The sequence below is a fragment of the Corythoichthys intestinalis genome, chromosome 21 (genome assembly GCF_030265065.1).
Source record: "Corythoichthys intestinalis isolate RoL2023-P3 chromosome 21, ASM3026506v1, whole genome shotgun sequence".
Classification (NCBI taxonomy): Eukaryota; Metazoa; Chordata; class Actinopteri; order Syngnathiformes; family Syngnathidae; genus Corythoichthys; species Corythoichthys intestinalis.
The window spans coordinates 34,533,355-34,552,485 of NC_080415.1; the positions used below are offsets into that span (position 1 = coordinate 34,533,355).

The 19,131-nt window shown below is 39.5% G+C and overlaps 2 protein-coding genes across 15 annotated transcripts in view; both read left to right on the forward strand.

The window, feature by feature from the left end:
* asb3 (ankyrin repeat and SOCS box containing 3) overlaps positions 1-17,155 on the forward strand; it is an 88,894-nt gene extending 71,739 nt beyond the window's left edge. For all 14 annotated transcript variants that reach the window (XM_057826146.1, XM_057826143.1, XM_057826145.1 and 11 more), the window contains 6 exons: positions 636-813; positions 879-1,085; positions 6,222-6,329; positions 8,437-8,622; positions 14,031-14,164; positions 16,785-17,155. In XM_057826146.1, the coding sequence (XP_057682129.1) occupies positions 636-813; positions 879-1,085; positions 6,222-6,329; positions 8,437-8,622; positions 14,031-14,164; positions 16,785-16,951 (980 nt within the window). In that variant the 3' untranslated portion in view covers positions 16,952-17,155. The remainder of the gene's footprint in view (positions 1-635; positions 814-878; positions 1,086-6,221; positions 6,330-8,436; positions 8,623-14,030; positions 14,165-16,784) is intronic.
* The window catches only part of abca5 (ATP-binding cassette, sub-family A (ABC1), member 5), a 41,921-nt gene continuing 39,789 nt past the window's right edge, over positions 17,000-19,131 (forward strand). The window contains exons 1-3 of the mRNA XM_057826135.1: positions 17,000-17,069; positions 17,179-17,225; positions 17,943-18,095. The gene's annotated coding sequence lies outside the window, so the exon portion shown is untranslated. The remainder of the gene's footprint in view (positions 17,070-17,178; positions 17,226-17,942; positions 18,096-19,131) is intronic.

Genomic DNA, 19,131 nt, shown 5'->3' on the forward strand with positions numbered 1-19,131 from the left:
TGTGCGCACATTAAAAAAGTTAGCAAATGCCGCTGAAGTCACATCTGCTCATTACTACACAACACCCGCATACGACAATCGACTTTCATAAACAGGGCAAGTTTGAAGCACAGCGCTCTTAATTTGCCACCCAAATATCCGGTGTTGAGCCGAAAAATAGCCGCCCCGCGTGAAATGTCACCCCTGACGGGAGCGCCCACACGTCAACAACACCGGCACGCCGGAGATGGTCCACAGTCACTCCGGAGCACTGATGCGGCTGGTATACGATTAACAATAGATATAATGGGAACGATTGGCTCCAGCGCTAGTTTTTGCTGGACCTGCAACAAAGATGGCATTTTGCGCAGTTGGTAACAAGGAATTCGAACTTCTAACGGCACGTCTGCCGCACACGGACATGCATGTGCACGCGAGGCGATAAATCGCAGCGGAAAAATTACAGCCTTCATTTTTATTTATCGTGCGATAAATGGAATTATTGCATATTGCGACAGGCTTAGCAATAACTAAATCAAACGTGCAGCCAGTAAAGTTGACTCAACCTCTGTCCTGTGTCCTTGTGTGTACCACATTGAGCATGGTGAAAAGAATGAAGACCAAAGAACTGTCTGTCTTACTATTTTGTCACTTAGGCGCCGATGTGAATGCGCAGGCCCGCGACTTGGCTACGCCGCTCTTTCTGGCTTCCCAGGAGGGTCACCTGGCCTGCGTGGAGTTTCTATTGGAGCACGGCGCCGACGCCAACCTGGTGTGCAGCGAGGACTGGCCGCAACTTCCCATCCACGGCGCGGCGGAGTTCGGCCACCTCGGGTAGGCGGTCGCGCAACCCCTACGCATTCGCCTGACAAGTCTATACTCTTGGTGTTGTCCCCTAGCATCCTCAAGCGATTGGTCGCTGTGACGGAACGCACGTGCGACTGCGGCCAGGGCCAGGTGAGCCCGCTCTACCATGCTGTTGAAAACCGAAATACGCACTGCGTAGAATTCCTCCTTTCCGAGGGCTTCAGCCCCGACGCGCAGGACTGCAGCGAAATTTTAAGGCTGTACTCGCCGCTGAACGTCGCCTTAAAGGACAGACACAGGTAGCCTTGCAATCAACCCCTTTCAGTTGACTCACCTATTTGCATATAGCTTTTGCTCCATCATTTAAAAAATATATCATTTTTTCCATTTCACTCTTTCACTGCCATTATTGGCAGTAGACTTCCAATCATGTGGCTAGACCTTCAGCTATGAGTTGAAATGAGTTTATCAACGGGGTTGTTAGGTCAGCTGTTAAAAGAAGTTAAAATATTATGATGAAATATTGGATCAGTTTTGTGCCAGCATCGGTGGTTTTTGGCCACCCTTTTAATTTTTGTCTTCGTCTTTTGGACAAAAATACTTATTAGGCTTAGAGCAGTACTTCTCAAATAGTGGGGCGATGCCGGGGGGGGCGCGTGTGACCTCGGGGAACATGTTTTTTTTTTGCCATACTGGAATAAAGTGTTTTTGCACATCCACTCAGTGGGTGGCAGTGGCGCTCTCATTTTCAGAGTGCGCGCAATATTTTTGAACTAAGGAAGAGCACACACAGAAAACATGTATAAGGAGCAGTGTGCCGCCACCGTTTTTGAAAGCCGTTTTCCGACCAGACTCACTCACGCAGCGACCCACTGTCTTGTCCGGTTCTCACGCCGCCGCCCGAGAAGTGCCATTTTCGGCTTGGGATCGTCACGACGATCGCCCTCACCTACGGTTCTACCCCGGCCGCCGAGAATGCGCTTTTTTCGTGCCGTTTCCCTTTTAGCTTTGACTTTTAATACAGTGGGTGATGAGGAAAGACCACTGTTTACTGTGTTTAAAAATAATTATAGCTGACAGCCAGAAGCCAAATCAATTAAGACGCCACTTAAAGACATTCGACCCCAATCTCATTGATAAGCCGCTTGATTGTTTTTCAGCGAGAACGTGCCGCATATCGCCAACAATCGTCCTGCTTTGTCAGTGTTATATCAGTAAATCAGTGAGCATTGTTAGCATGCTCATTGCAAAATAACTCCACACAATTGCAAAGGAGGTAATACTGTGAGCAGGAAAAATAAAAACTGTCCTTTTCCTCTTTTTTTTCTTCAGTTTTGTTTTTTCAGTAAAATTTTTTGGCATATTGTCCTCATGAGTTTCTAATCAATTTTAATTTGTTATTATTTAATGATTTTATTACATTTTATTTTTCTGTGTCAAATGGTCAAAAATGTACCTTAAGTGCAATGTTCCCTCTAAGCTGCGCGCGTGTGCAATCGCGCACTGCTGGCACCTACTCTGCGCACAAGAAATTCAATGCTGCGCACAAAAAAAAAAAAAATCAACAGAAACGTATGTTGTAACTCGGTGATTGACAGGTGTCCAGCAAATGATACGATAAGGTTCACTTCCGCTACGCAGCCAATCATAGCATTGACATTGCTTGTGTATTGCCCAGCCTACACGCGCGGTGTAGGTTAGCAAGCTGACAACAGTGCATGAGCGGCGGAGCTGAGAGACGTAAAGGCCAACCCCTTATCATGGCGAAACGAACAGGCAGCGACACATCCACTCACCCAGCCAAAGTAAAAATGAAATGCGGTCCATATAAGAAGGAGTGGCTGTCGGAGCATGTGCAAATAGACGAACGAGCGGTGAAACTGAAGCCAAAGTACCAAGTGACTTTTCAGAGGGAAAAATGTGGACTGAATGGAAGTTGGACTACATCAAGCGTCATATTCAGCAGAAAAGTCATTTGAAAGCTGTTGAAAATTACAAAGACTCAAGACGCGATAGGGGATTGGTACATTATTGCGGGAGAAAGCAAAAGACCGACAGAAGAGAAACGAGCTGTCCCACAAAACAAAATCTGACCCAGAGCAAGTTGAAGTTCTCATTGAGAATATTTTACTCACCATCGAAATGAATGCGTCAATGGTGTCAGTTCAACAAATCCACAATCACATGGCAAAGTATGTGAGTATACCAGAAAGATGGCGAAGTAAAAACTATGCCTTTGAATTTGTAAACTCAATCAATGATATAGTGGAGAACGAGACTATGTGCAGGGTTAAAAATGCACCCTGGCATACACTGATAGTAGATGAGAGCACTGACATATCAGTACACCAAATGCAAGTCCTATATATTAAGACGTGAAAAATAAGGTACAATTTAAGTCAGATTGGTGTGTATTCCAGTGACATTTATTAAGATATTTTAATCATGGATATTAATCATTAAATGCTCTTACTACTGGATAATTTACGGGCAGTAGAAATGCTAATAGGCGTGAAAAGGCGTGTGGCCGCTATGTACCGTATTTTTCGGACTATAAATCGCAGTTTTTTTCTTAGTTTGACAGAGGGTGCGTCTTATTTTCTGGAGCGACTTATATGTGAATTTCACACATTATTTTATCATTGTTGCTAGTTAGCATGTTCTTTATGCTTTATCTGAATAACCCTAAATAGCTATGTTACATTGACATACCAGGCATGTTCTCAGTTCGTTGTTTATAAGTCATGTAATGTTATCATACCGTACACTTATTCAGCCTGTTGTTCTCTATTGTATTTTTATTCTAAATTTGCCTTTCAAAATGACATGTCTGTTTTTGGTGGTGGGTTATACCAAATAACACCAAAAATGTATTGACGGCTCAGATTGGTCATGCCCTGCACCCCGCATTCAAGTAAGGGGCCGCCCACATCAACAGGAGCTATTCACAAACATGCACGCAGCGATTTAAAGCTGGATTTCTATTGAAAAAGTGCGAAAGCTGTACCGCATACAAACAGGAAGGATTGTCTCAGGAGTGATTTGTTAGAGGATTCAAGGCAATATATTATATATACACATATATTTTTATTTTATATTTTTCGTACCATGCATGCATTTTAAAACGTTATGAAAAAAATCAATGGGAGAAATAGCCGCTACTGCATTGGCATCATAGTTCGCAATATTTACATAAAATAAATGCTAACTGCCAGTTTTTTTTTTTTTTTTTTTTTTTTGCTTTTAACCAAGAATCAAGACTGTTTTACGTCCATATCTATAAAAAATTCGGGGATTTGAGCATGTATTGGCAAGAATTTTCACCGGAAAAGGTCTGTTTACATCAGGCGGCAGCTAGCTACATTCACTAACAGACTAGCATTGTACTTCGACATAAAATAAATGTTAACTCCACGTTTTTTTTTTTTTTTTTGCTTTTAACTAAGAATCCAGACTGTTTTAGGTCCATATATATATATATATATAAAGAATTCGGGGATTTAAGCATTTATTCACAAGAATTTTCACCGAAAAAAGGTCTTTGTCTGTGATTCCACTCGCTCAACTTTGACGGCCTCACCAACAATGCAGGCCCCCTATTTATCGGCCCCGTTTCACGTCCATACATTATGAAGTCTATGCCCTCCCCTATCTTTTTTCCATTTGAAAACATTTTTGAAATGCTCCAGGGAGCCACTTGGGCAGAGCTAGAGAGCCGCATACGGCTCTCAAAACGACAGTTTGCCGGCCCACGCACTACACCAAATTATTCGTACAACCCTCATGCCCCTTTGGTTTTTTTTTTTTTTTTTCAAGATTGCCTTTCATTATCTACGTACTTTAAAGGCAACCACGGACAGAAGGACATGTAGTTCTTAAAAGATAAATCTTAGTACGAGTTATAATCATTTAATATTAAAACCCCTCAATGTTTTTGATTCAATAAAATTTGTAAAATTATTTTAACTAGTAAGTCACCATTAGAGACGTGCAAAATTTCCAATTCTTAGATTATTGGCGATTCGGTCAAGGAAGATTCGACAACGATTCACAAACATCCAAATTCTGATGCATACAGTTTTTTTTTTTTTTTTTGTCAACAATGACGATGCCTGCTATATCTTGTCGGTGAACACTTTTTTCATGTATGCTGGCTGGGTCATAAGTTACTGTACAAACCTGCAAACTTCGGTCATGGGCTGGTCATATCTTAGCGTATCAGCTTTGCTTAGAGTGACCTTTAAATGTCACCAATTTACAAAGATTAGGATTTAACGGAGGGAAAGATCTTAATCACTCATGGTGCACAAATAAAATGAACAATAAAGGAAAAACAATGAATTATAAAGTCATCACATATAACTACTGCATCATTAGAAAGACAGTCACTAAGAAAAGTAATAAAACACATAATTATTAGGGCTGTCAAACGATTACATTTTTTAATCGAGTTAATCACAGCTTTAAAATTAATTAATCGTGATTAATTGCAATTCAAACCATCCATAAAATATGCCATATTGTTCTGTAAATTATTGTTGGAATGGAAAGATAAGACAAGACATATATACATTCAACTTACTGCACATAAGTACTGTATTTCTTTATTATAACAATAAATCAACAAGATGGCATTAACATTCTGTTAAAGCGATCCATGGATAGAAAGACTTGTAGTTCTTAAAAGATAAATGTTAGTACAAGTTATAGAAATTTTATATTAAAACCCTCCTTAATGTTTTCATTTTAATAAAATTTGTAAAATTTTCATTCAAAAAATAAACTAGTAGCTCGCCATTGCTGACGTCAATAATTACACAATTCTTTTAGTGCTGAAACCCATAAAATCAATCAATACCGCCTGTTAACGCGATAATTTTGACAGCCCTAATTATAATGAAAAAATTGTACAAAATGCATTTTGGGGATTGTAATTGTATTGTCACGTCCTATGATTCCCTGCCTGTTTTTGGAATTCTTTGGTCGCCCCCTAGTGGCTCTTTGGAGTAACTAGCAAAAACTTGATTTAAATGTGAATTATTCCTTTTATCCAATCACAAACATTTTGGCTCATTTCCCATTTATTTATATAGGACATTATTTTGGTACATTTTCTACAACTTGAGTTGAATTTGTCCTCTTCTTTTTCACAGAATTTTTATTTTATTTCTAAAACCTTGAAGTTGTTACATTTATCATTACTAAAGCTTCCAATGGGGCATCACAATACAATTAGCAATAATATGTTAAGTCCACAACCGTGTATATATGTGTAACATCGGAGAACATTTATCACTAAGACGTCCAATCCATTTGAACTGGGAGGGTGGCCGCGAATGAACGTCTGTCCTCCCACCTCAAATCGATTGGACGTCTACAACTGTCGGTGACGTAGAACGTCGGGTACGAAAGCCTCATGACGTGTTTTCTGACAGCTCCGAGACGGCGAGGATGCTGCTGGCGGCGGGAGCGGCTCTGCGCAAGAATGAGTGGGTAGTCGTTCTGACCAAAACCCACCCGCTCCAGCTGGTTCTGGAGCACAGGTGAGCGGACAGTACATCCGAAACAAATGATTATAACGATATATTTGAGAGAAAAAGCATGTTATTTTGCCTTATTCAAATCTTAATATCTGAACATTTAAATATGTAAACGAAAGTGCAATTACATTCGTAAATGAATGGCTTCTGGTTTTTGAAATGTAAATTAACCAATCTATTGTGATAAAACAACAAAATTCCAATAACTGCATTCAGGGCCGGCCCAGGCCATTTGGGGGCCCTAAGCAAAATAATGCAAAGGGGCCCATATTTTTGGTCCACCGTTTTGTCACAGTGTACTGTGAAACCCATACATGCAATCCAACCCATACGTCCATATTTTACATATTAATCAGATTTTGTTGCACTGCATACTTCAAACTTCTCACCCCAAATGATTGTCAGTGCTTACAGTAGATAGCGCCAAACCTTTTTCTAAAAGAGGAAAGAAAGAAGGAAGAACTTTTATTTTTTTTAAGCTTGTAATCAAGTATCAAAACTCAAAAAGTCGAATTCAGCAAACTGTAGTAAACAAAATAGAATATAAATTAGGGCTGCAGCTATCGAATATTTTAGTATTCGATTAATCGATGGACTAGTTAGTTCGAATAATCGAGTAAACGGATAAGGAACATGAAAAATTAAAATACCTGAGCTGAGCCTCAAACGGTATAAATTAATTTAAAAAAAAAAATTTTAAAAGAGGATCGATGTACAACAAAAGAACAATTGGCTAACAAATTAAGAAAGTCTGCTAGCTTAAGTGCTATGAAATGCTAAAGTTTTTTTTTTTTTTTTTTTACAATGCTCATAACAAATGGTTCAGTTGATTTGTTTTCTGTAAGATGTGCTTTAATGCTTTTGCACACTAACAGTATTTACAATAATTAAACCAATTATGTGTGTTTAAAACTAGGTGTTATGATTATGTTTTCTCATGTAACAGTCTATTCGCTTGTGCTTTAGTGCTTACACAATGAAAAGAGTCATAATGTTTCTGTTTTCAGTAGACGTCACCATAATGTTTCTTTTTTCAGTAGACGTCACCATAATGTTTCTGTTTTCAGTAGACGTCACCATAATGTTTCTGTTTTCAGTAGACGTCACCATAATGTTTCATTCTGGTTTCTGTTCTCAATAAAAGACGCGGCCCCCAGGAAGGAGGCTGAGATGGGCTTGTTTTGAGCAGACGTGCTCCGCTGTCAACCTTCTCCCTGGTGGCCACCAGTGTTAATTTTATCTCCATCTCAAGTCTGATTCTTCCTCCGTCCCTTCCTAGGTCTTTTGTTGTTTTGTTAGTTCAAGTATTAAGTTTAGACCTAACATTTCCCCACAAAAAACGCTAAATAATACCTATAAACTAAATTACGAATGCATTAAAAAAAACATTAGCTCAAACAAAAATTTACCTTATGTTGGTGTTAACAAGGATCTTAACAGTTGGATTCAGCCATGTGAAAAGAGGCAGACAGTGTATCCACCCTAATCAATGAAACTAAATGTAAACACTTTCAAAATAAACCAAAACAATGCCACTTTAATTAAACAAATACTCGAAGCAACAAAATTTAATTCGAATATTTTTTTCTAATCGACTACTCGAGTTAATCGATTAATCGTTGCAGCCCTAATATAGATTAAACAATTGCCAGATTGGTGGCCCCAAAGTGTTCAGGGGCCCTAAGCAGCTGCATAGTCTGCGTATAGGCTGGGCCATCCCTGACTGCATTCACCATCAAAGTGAAGTCTGACTGTCACTGTAATTTTGAAACAAATTTGAATAAGGAAAAACATTGCAATAAAATAATGCAAACTGGTTAAACTTGAGAGTAGCTGAGATCGGTCATGACAGAACATCGTTTCAAAGATATCTGGCGCCATCTTGCATCGTGAATGGGTATAATGTCTAGACCGCGAACATAAGACGACCTCCACTTTTTCAGTCTTATTTTCAATGCAAAAAACACTGTCTTATATTCAGGCCAATACGGTAAATTGATTTACAATTTACTTCTACAATATTGTTTTCCCTCCAACGTTTTAAAAAATACATTCAGTCATTTTTTTTTTCTTTTTTTACACTACCATCCACTTGCCCGCTGGCCGGCAGGTGGCTGTACCCCCCGCGTTTCCCTGGCGACGAGCCCGTCACCTGCGGGAGTAAGAGGGCGTTGAGGCCGGAGGAGTTCGCCGACATGTGGATGATGGCGTTGAAGCATCCAAAGTCAGCCTGCAAGTGGCTGCCACCTCTAATAAGAGCGGGACTCAATCCCTATCTGATGCTGCAGACAAACATGTAAGTGGCTTTAGCTATGTATCATAGGCCAATATCTATTGATCAAGGGCATAAGTTTGGTCTCAACATTGGTAGGTACCCTAATTTTCGCACTATAAGGCGCACCTGACTATAAGCCACAGCCCACCAAATTTGGCCCAAAAACGGCATTTGTTCATAGATAAGCCGCACTGGACTATAAGCCGCAGTTATCCTCACTGTTTTATGGGATATTTACACCAAAAGATAGTAACCGGTGACACTTTATTTGATAGCGGCATCATACGACTGTCATAAGACCAAATGAACCACCATTAATCTTTGAACCAATTGGCTGCAAAGCTTCATTCCTTCAAGAAGCTTCACTTGGCCATCACTGCTCCCTTGGTGGAGACAGGCAACCTCTGCTGCCACCTGCTGTAAACACTGTTGTCATCCAACATGCCTCCTAGCATGCATTGCGTTGTGCAGATGTATATTTTAATCAAAATTCATGTTCTGTGCTAATTATTTCTTCAGTTACTGTTCCAGTTGTTTCATCAATTGTTAGTTATGGTATTTGCTAACACTTTGACAGTGGCAACATAAGACTGTCATTAGACAATCATAATTATTGACATGACACTGTCCTGAGCATTAATAAATGCTTATAACAGATGTCATTTAGTGTTATCCGGCAAAAGATTTCACTTTTGAATGGATGTAAAAATTTAAGCTGGAAATAAATGAAGCTAGTGACATTCAGTAATGCTCATGATAGTATCATGTCATCATTATGACTGTCTTATGACAGTCTTATGATGCCGCTGTCACATAAAGTGTTACCTATTAACTCAAATAAATCAACATATAAGCCGCACTGGACTATAAGCCACAGGTATCAAAATGAAGAAAAAAAGTAGCGGCTTATAGTCCGAAAATTACGGTAGGTTATAACAGCATAATCTGCATGTACAGGAATTCCTCACATGCCCGCATAAAATCACCATCAAATGTCATCTTTGTCAAAATCACACAGATGAAAAAACTGTCTGCTCTAACTAAAACCACCCAAGTTATAGTTTAATGAGGATAGTGTGCAAATAATGACAAGGTGGAAAATTAAGTAAGTGAACCATCACAATTACAATTTTGTCTGTCCCCCCCGCTTTGGCAGCAATAACTTCTTTCAGACGCTTCCTGTAGCTGCAGATCAGTGTAGCCCTGATCAATGTGCCAATCTTGGCCCATTCTTCTCTAGAAAACTTCTGTAGTTGAGTCAGATTTCTGGGATGCCTGGCATGAATCGTTGTCTTTAGGTCATGCTACAGCATCTCAATGGGGTTCAAGTCTGGACTTGGATTGGGTGTTGATGTTGGCGAACTGTTCCATTTTTCCTCCACACATGATGTTGTGTGTTACTCCAGAACAATTAACTTTAGTTTCATCAGTTCACAAAATATTTTGCTGGTGTGTCCAAGTGCCTTTTTGCGAACATTAAACGAGCAACAATGTTTTCTTTTTAGACAGCAGTGGCTTCCTCCGTGGAGTCCTCCCATGAACACAATTCTTGGCCATAGATTTACATATAGTTTATATATGCACAGAGATATTGGACTGTGCCAGTGATTTGTGTAAGTCTTTTGCTGACACTCTAGGGGTCTTTTTTACTTCCCTGAGTATTCTGCGCTGAGCTCTTGACGTCATCTTTGGTGGACGTCCACTCATTGTGAGAGAAGCAACAATGCCAAACTCTCTCCATTTGCAGACAACTTCTCTGACTGTTGATTGATGAACATCCGGACTTTTAGAGATGGTTTTGTATCCTTTTCCAGCTTCATACAAATCAACAATCCTTGATCGCAGGTCTTCAGACAGCTCTTTTGACCGAGTCATGATGCACATCAAACAATGCTTCTCAAAAAGACAATTCTTACCAGGTGTGTGTTTTATAGTGGGCAGGGCAGCTTTAAACCACTCATCAGTGTACTCATTGTATTGACTCCATTTTGAAATATGGAAAAAGGCTTCGAAAGACAAGTTGACAATTTATTCTGAGTCGACAGCAATCATACAGCACAGAGGGACCCAGGCGAGGATGCAAAGTCACCATATCACAAGTCAACAAAAGGTTCCAAAGAAAAAAAAGACAACAATTAGTTAAACATTGTCTTTTTGAAGGCTCTCGCAGGGCAAGCTGTGGGCAGTAGAAGGGTGTGTTTGGGCGCTGTTGAGGATTATTGTCTGTATGTGGATTGGACAGGAGGATTCTGGCGTTAACTGTTGTCGGGGCAACGAGGGTTGTGGATTTTGCCACCTCAGTGTCAAAGGAGCTCTTGGAGTCTTATCAGTCGTGTTATCAGTTGGATTTCGGTCATTCTCTGGTGTTCCTTGTGTTGGGACAGGTCGTCCTGCCATTTGTTCTGGACTGTCCGGTAAAACTTATTGTGAGAGTTGGTGGTGCAGACGTGGGCTTGTCAGCGTCAATCTTGCTCTGTCAGTTGCATGACGCACACGTTGGGCTTCCGTGATAATAAGGTGTCATGTATCTCTTATGCCCTGTAGCAGGGTTCACTAAATCCGGACCTCGGTGCCACTTTTCCTGTCGTGTTTTCCGTGTCTCCCTCCTCCAACACACCTGAATAAAAATAGTCAGGGTCATTATCAGGCTTCTGGAGAGGTTGCTGATGACATAATCATTTGATTCAGGTGTGTTAGGGCAGAGAGACGTGGAAAACATGACAGGAAATTGGCACCGAAGTCCGGATTTAGTGAACCCTGCCCTATAGTCTGCTGGTTTTCCTTAAATTCTGGTATAGGTGCTATTTATTTTATATTGGGTGTGTTAGAGTAATACAAAATACGAGAAACGATACTATTCCCTGATTGATTGTAGTCAGTGTTGGGAGTAACGCCGTTATAAATAACGCCATGACGTAACGGCGTTATTTTTTCAGTAACGGGGTAATCTAACTAATTACTTTTTCCGCCGTTACCGTTACTGACGGTCAAAAGCGGTGCGTTACTTACTCTGAATAAATTGAAGAAACTACCAGCCGTGTCGAGTCGACTCTCTGCTCTGTTGATTTGTCATCCAAGACTTTGGGTGCGTTCAGGCTCGAGAATAGCGCACGTACTTCTGACTCCAAGCTGTTTGTCCCTGCTCATTCAAATAGACAATGCTTTCCAAAGTTTGGTAACGTTTCTGTGTTTGCTACACCTGATGCTAGCCTCGTTCCCATCTCCCACTGCCAGCCAGCAATAATTCTGCTTCCGTCTTGAGGACAGCAGACGCTTTGAAGGTGACGTGAATTGTCGGGAAACTAGCCTACCTGAATGCAGCCCCTCGAGAGATGCGATGGAAGTGATTGTGATTGGCTGAGGGTTAGAGTCATGTGTCGTGGTAAGCCAATCAGAGCGGGTGATTTCACAAGCAAACCGGAACAGCGCGTGCGGCAAACACACACGCAAAACAGATGCACAGAGTCGGGATGGCAGAGCAGTCAGAAGAAAAATTGTCCTTTAAGAGGTGGAGTTATAGACACTATTTCAAGTTTGTCGAAATTAAAGGAAAGAACCTGCATGTAATGTGTAATTTATGTCCCGGGGCAAAGCTTTTGTCGACATCTGTGGTAAGCAATTCAAATCTGCTGAAGCACCTAACAAGTTAACTACCTGTCTGTTCTTCTCTATTCCACTGACTCGAATACTGCTAAAAAAATTTCAAATTCTTTGACATACAACAAGTTCTTTTTAAAGTAACGGAAATAGTTACTTTCCCTGGTAACTAGTTACTTTTACTATATAGTAATTCAGTTACTAACTCAGTTACTTTTTGGAAGAAGTAGTGAGTAATGTAACTAATTACTTTTTTAAAGTAACGTGCCCAACACTGATTATAGTAAGTGTGTTATGTTGAAATTCACGCCCCCCCGCCCAGACGCACCCGAGGACAGCACCAACCAAAACAAGTGCCGCTCGGCTGATGCTGCCCCGCGTGCGCCCGCCGGGAAGGCCGAATCTCGCGTGTCCTCTTATTTTAACACTTTGTACTGACTCCATGTTTCAAAAGCTTGAAGAACACTCACCGAAAACAGGTTGACAATTTATTCGTCGACAATGGTAAAAACAAGGCAAAACCAGACGACGGAGGGACAATTCTGGATCCAAAACAAGGCTATATGTTTCCGAGCAGAAAAAATCCGTGTTATCTCAGTGTCCAGTCTTTTTAAAGTCTTTGCTGAGGCAGGCCTTGTCGAAGGCATTTCTGGGCATTGCTTTTGGGTCATCCCCTCTGTGGCCGGTTTTGGGCGGCTTAGGTTCGTGCGCGGATTGGGACGCCCGCTATCAACTTTGCTGTCCGGGCTGGTTGTACGTGTTTTAGGACAAAGCGCTTTGTCCTTGGAGTTTGCTGGGAGAGCTGATTGCCAGAGTTGGTGCGTCAATCTTGTGATAAGACGGCATTGTGTATCTCTTCTATTTCTTCTCATAAAACTATGGTGTTCTATTTATTTTATATTAGTATTGTTGTCCTACCATAAATATGAAAATGATACTATTTCCTGATTAATTATATTACGTGTGTTAGAGTAATGCAAACAGTTAAACGGTGCCAACCTGTACCATATGTATGTGTTAGACTATATATGTGTTAGACTAATGCAGACAATTATATGGTGTGTGCGATGACGATATCTTTTCCCCTTTAGTTAAAATAATGCAAACAGACAGTACCTACGAGAAAAGGTAGTACCTCTTTCAATTACTTTCAGTGGCTGCTGCTGGCCGAAAAAACTTTTAACATCCCTCTTCTTCGAAGGGGGCGGAGAAGGCCGCATGTTTACATGTAGTTCTGTTGTGTGTGTGCGTGTGTGTGTGTGGGGGGGGTTCGAGTCATCAGCCAATCAAAGGTGCGTTTGAGGAAGGAAAAAATGGAAAGGCACATTCAGCAAGTGGAAGGGGATAAATTTTTGTCTGAACATAATGAATATAATTCATTTAATAAATGTAGGGTATATTTTGAACTCATTATATTATGCAAATAAGGTTGCTTAAAAGTTGGTGGGGACAATTTGAGCATCCTTAAAAGTTGCTAGTGTTATGTCCCTGTGTATTTCCCTACTGTCCAAATGCAAACCTACGCCCTTGCTATTGATCCGGGAGCTCAATTTTTGATTGCTTCAGCGATGATTGATTATTCGTTGTGTTATTGTCCTGTATTTAGGAGTTAGCCAGTAGAGGGCAGTGTGAAGTGATTATTATAATTATAGAGGGCAGACTTCACTCGTTATAGCGCACACGTGCTTGTTTAACTCGTTAGATGCCATTGACGGCAATAGACATCCAATCTATTTAAACTGGGTGGTGGAAGCGATCGAATGATCAAAACACATACTGAGACGTGCAGTAACAGTGAATGAGTTAATGTTGTAAAAATGTTTTCCTTCCAGACTGACGAAAGCCAAAGGTAGCATTGTTAACTTTCTGCTCCAGTTTGTCAACTGGTCAACCTTGTCGTCGTCTTCCAATGCCATATTGTGCCAAAGACGAGCAGAAGGCACGTGGCAACCACTCCCGCAATTTGGTATACATTTTCTATTTATCATCTACACTACCCTTCAAAAGTTTGGGGTCACGCAGACAATTTTGTGTTTTCCTTCAAAAATCACTTTTATTTTTCAAATGAGTTGCAAAATGAATAGCAAATATAGTCACTTTTGCCCATATCATTCGTTTCCTTTTATTAGCCTGTCTCAGATATGCCAGCATCTCGGAGTGGTCTCTTCACTGTCGACGTTGACGCTGGCGTTTTAGGGGTACTCTTTAATGAAGCTGCTGGATGAAGATCTGCGAGGCATCTATTTCTCAAACTAAAGACTTTTATGTGCTTGTTTTCTTGCTCGGTTGTGCAGCGGGGCTTCCCGCTTCTCTTTGTACTCTGGTTAGATCTTGTTTTTTGCTGCTCTTTGAAATGAGTGGTACACAGCGTTATAGGAAATCTTCAGTTTCCTGGCAATTTCTCTTATGGAATAGCCTTCATTTCTAAGAACAGATTGTCGAGTTTCACGTGAAAGTTGTCTTTTTCTGGCCATTTTGAGAGTTTAATCAAACCCACAAAGGTGATGCTCCAGATACCCAACTAGCTCAAAGGAAGATCAATTTTATAGCTTCTCTATCCACCTAAACAGTTTTGAGCTGCGCCAACATAATTGCACAAGGTTTTCGAATCATCTATTATCCTTCTAAGTAGTGCTGCCAAATTTATCGCGTTGACAGGCGGTAATTAATTTTTTTAATTAATCAGGTTAAAATATTTGACGCATTTAACGCATGCGCGGAATGACCCGCTCATGCATTGCCTCAAACAGATTACAATGACACTGTTTTTTTGCACATAATAAGAGGCGTAGAAAGGCGAGTGAACACAGACGTTCATTGGACCGCGCCGTTTATTGGCATAAGCTTCACAACAAGCATAAGTATCATTTAGTGAAAGCACAACAAAAATAATGTTCCTATCTCTCAAATAATGTTCAGAAAAAGAAAAGCGCTTCAATCTGTATTAATGAGGCCCTATTCTCACACAGATAAACAACAATGCGAAGTGAACTGGCATTCCCAATCAAAATAGCTATGCAAAATACACATAGAAATTACTCAGACTTTGGTCAAACTCCTATTCAAACATTTCGTCTAGCTCAACAAATACACTGGATGGGAATATTTAGTCACAATATACAAACTATAGAGGTCTCGTACATTGTAAAGCCAACACTCAAACGAACATAAGGTACAGTGAACCCGGAAACTACGACGTCAGTCGAGGGGCAAAACGCACTCGTTGGCAAGAGCTCTAATTAATTTAAAACTCGACATTGACACCTTGTGGTGTATTTCAATCACTACCTTACGTAGTTAAAGACACCGGAAGAACGGCAGAGAGCCCATGTGTAATATAAAATTACTATAACTTGTACTAACATTTAACTTTTAAGAACTACAAGTCTTTCTATTCGTGGATCCCTTTAACAGAAAGAATGTTAATGATCTTAATGCCATCTTGTGGATTTGTTATAATAAGCAAATACAGTACTTATGTACAGTATGTTGGATCTATATGTCCGTCTTCTCTTTGCATTCCAACAATAATTTACAAAAAAAATATGGTATATTTTAGAGATGGTTTGAATTGCGATTAATTTAAAAAAAAAAAAAAAAAAAAAAGTAGGGCTGTCAAAATTATCGCGTTAACGGGCGGTAATTAATTTTTTAAATTAATCACAGTAAAATATTTGACGCAATTAATGCACATGCCCCGCTCAAACAGATTTAAATGACAGTACAGTGAAATGCCCACATGTTAATTGTGTTTTATGGAGTTTTGCCGCCCTCTGCTGGCGCTTGGGTGCGACTGATTTTATATGCTCCAGCACCCATGAGCATTGTGTAAGTAATTATTGACATCAACAATGGCGGGCTATTAGTTTATTTTTTGATTGAAATGTTTACAAATTTTATTAAAATAAAAACATTAAGAGGGGTTTTAATATAAAATTTCTATAACTTGTACTAACATTTATCTTTTAAGACCTACAAGTCTTTCTATCCATGGATCGCTTTAACAGAATGTTAATAATGTTAATACCATCTTGTTGATTTATTGTTAAAATAAACAAATACAGTCCCTATGTACCGTATGTTGAATGTATATATCCATCTTGTGTCTTATTTTTCCATTCCAACAATAATTTACAGAAAAATATGGCATATTTTATAGATGGTTTGAATTGCGATTAATTGCGAATAATTACGATTAATTAATTTTTAAGCTGTAATTAACTCAATTAAAAATTTTAATCATTTGACAGCCCTAAAAATAAGATTTTTTTTTTTTTAATTGTTTGACCGCCCTACTTCTAAGGCAACCACCAAGCACAATGTACCATTAGAACACTGTAAATGGGTCTGTTTACAAAACCAAGTGGATATTGCATTAAAACCGGACGTTTCCAGCTAAAATAGTCATTTACCACATTAATAACGAGTGTTTTTCTGATTAGTTTAATGTTATTTCCATTGAAAAAAAAACTGCTTTTCTTTCAAAAAGGAAATTTCTAAGTGACCCCAAACCTTTGAACGGTAGTGTATATTTTGGTGATTTTTCACTGCCCTTTTCCCCAAACATTTTCATCTCTTCTCCGTAGACGCCATCCCCGACCTCTTGCACCTCTGCCGGCTGCAGCTCAGGTCGCTGACGGGACCGGACTTGGTGTTGAATTCGGGCGTTGTGAAGAGGCTCCCCGTGCCCACACTGCTTCATAGCTTCCTACAGTTTAAAGATATCCAGGTGGACAACACCGATTTCTCTTAATACGATCGTTGGCTGCCCTAGACGGCGATAGACGGCAAATCCATCGCCCTTCCGGATCTAAAGACAATTAGAAGGTGTCACTGAAACGTGATCCTTCGCTGAATTTGATACGTTCACAGTTAAGTTTGTTAAAAATATTTGTTCAGTTACTGTATTTTTGTCACATTGGTGAAATAAAAACTGGTTTGTATAATTTGTACACATCTGTCCCGACATATCCTCACCAGATCTTCAGAAGCACCATAGAGAGCTTCCTGACCAACTGCATCTCAATGTAAGGAGGGAATAACGAGGGATCGCTGTCATGCATTATTTAACGTGAACGGGTAGCAACCAAGGGGTCAGGTGGTGACCATGTTATTAAAAAAATAATTTCAACATATGTATTTAATCTTCAAGGTTCAATACAAATTGTTTCAAACTTATTGGTTTATTTTTACCCCCCCAAAAAATCTACCAAAACATTTTTTTCTTTCCCAACACCAGGTGGTGCTGCAGTACCCAACTTTCTGCGCCACTGATTAAATCACGCAAAGAACTGTAATTGAAAAAACTGAAAACATTGCTTGCCCTATGGAAGCCCATTCCCGCCACTAAAAAGTATGAAAACCTTTTTTTTTTTTTTTTTTTCAACAAAACAAGCCTATTTCCGCTTGTTTTTTTTTTTTTTTTTTTTTTTTTTTTTTTTTTTTTTTTTTGTGGGGACGTTAAATCGTATTTGAACGAAATGAAGTTGTTTTTTAATCTAGGGCAAATTACATTTCAGCTTTCACTTTTAAAACGAAAGACGCAAGCGTTTGTCAATCATACGCAGAGTAGCTCTGATTGGTTGCCGTCACGGAAAGGGAAAACGTTTGGAAATGACGCGGACAACCTTTAAAGGTTTTTTAAAAAAACATGCTTTTAAGATGTGAAATCACTTATTTTTTTTTAGTGACGTAATATTCGTGGTTTGTCCTATGATTTATGTCACGTTTTATCCACGTTGAAGAGTATTTTCAGACGTGTGACGTCAGCGTCATACAAAGCTCGGCTCTGATTGGTGGAGAGGAAAACAGGAAGTGAGACCAGCGATATGCGGACGGGACGAGACACAACAAAAAGGAAAAACACATCGCCCAAATGACTTTATAATTTGTTCAACGTGAGTATTTCGTATTTAATCTTTTGTCTCCAGTATTTTAATTGTGTTTCACCCACACTTATATTTTCCTGCGTGTGTTTTATTGTGATATTCTGAAGCTAGCTGTTCGCGAATATTTTGTTTATGTATGCTGTTTGCACATGTGTACGTGTTTGCTTGTCTGTGTATGTTTGTCTGACATAGTTTGTGTGTATACGTGTTCTCGTGTTATATCTATATATATCTATATGTGTGTTTCTTTAGCTCATTAACTATCATTGACAGTGACTTACATCAAGTCCATTTCAACTGAGATGATGGCATTGGCTGCAATAGCCGTCCAATCCATTTTGACTGGGAGGGTTGGCAGCGATCGTCAAAGTGGATTGGACATCTATCGCCGTCAATGGCAGCCACTGAGTAGGGTTGCCATGTCCCTAGAAATAAAATAAGTGGCACCTCATGAACGGTAGAGCCCGATAACCTTTGCAGTTTGATTATAATTTTTTTATGTGCATAGTTTATTTTCTTTAGATTAATAAATGTAGGCCTACTATTATAATAATTTTACTCAAACCTGAGTTAATTACGTAAATCTTTCAGTGATTAAAGCACATGGAAAAACAATGATTATCAGCAATGTATTTTTATTACAAAATATACCAGAATAAAATTGACATCTGTCCTGCTTAATTCAAAATAGTAATAAAAAAAACATGTAATTTAACCCTCGAGACCTTTTTTGCTTGTGTCTGTTTAAAAATTTATTTCATTTGTTTTTAACAATTTGCATGATTTTAGGACTATAAGCCGCAACTTTTTAGTCCTCTACTTTTTTCCCTCATTTTGAGTCCTGCGGCTTATTTGTTGATTTATTTGGGTTCATAGGTAAATGGTAAATGGACAGTACTTACCGTATATAGCACATTTATATGCATGGTTACTATGCCCAAAGCGCTTTACATTAGCACACACATTTACCCGTTCGCACACACATTCACACACCAATGTTGCTGCTGCCATACCAACCCAATGGAGGCAAATTAGGGTTCAGTGC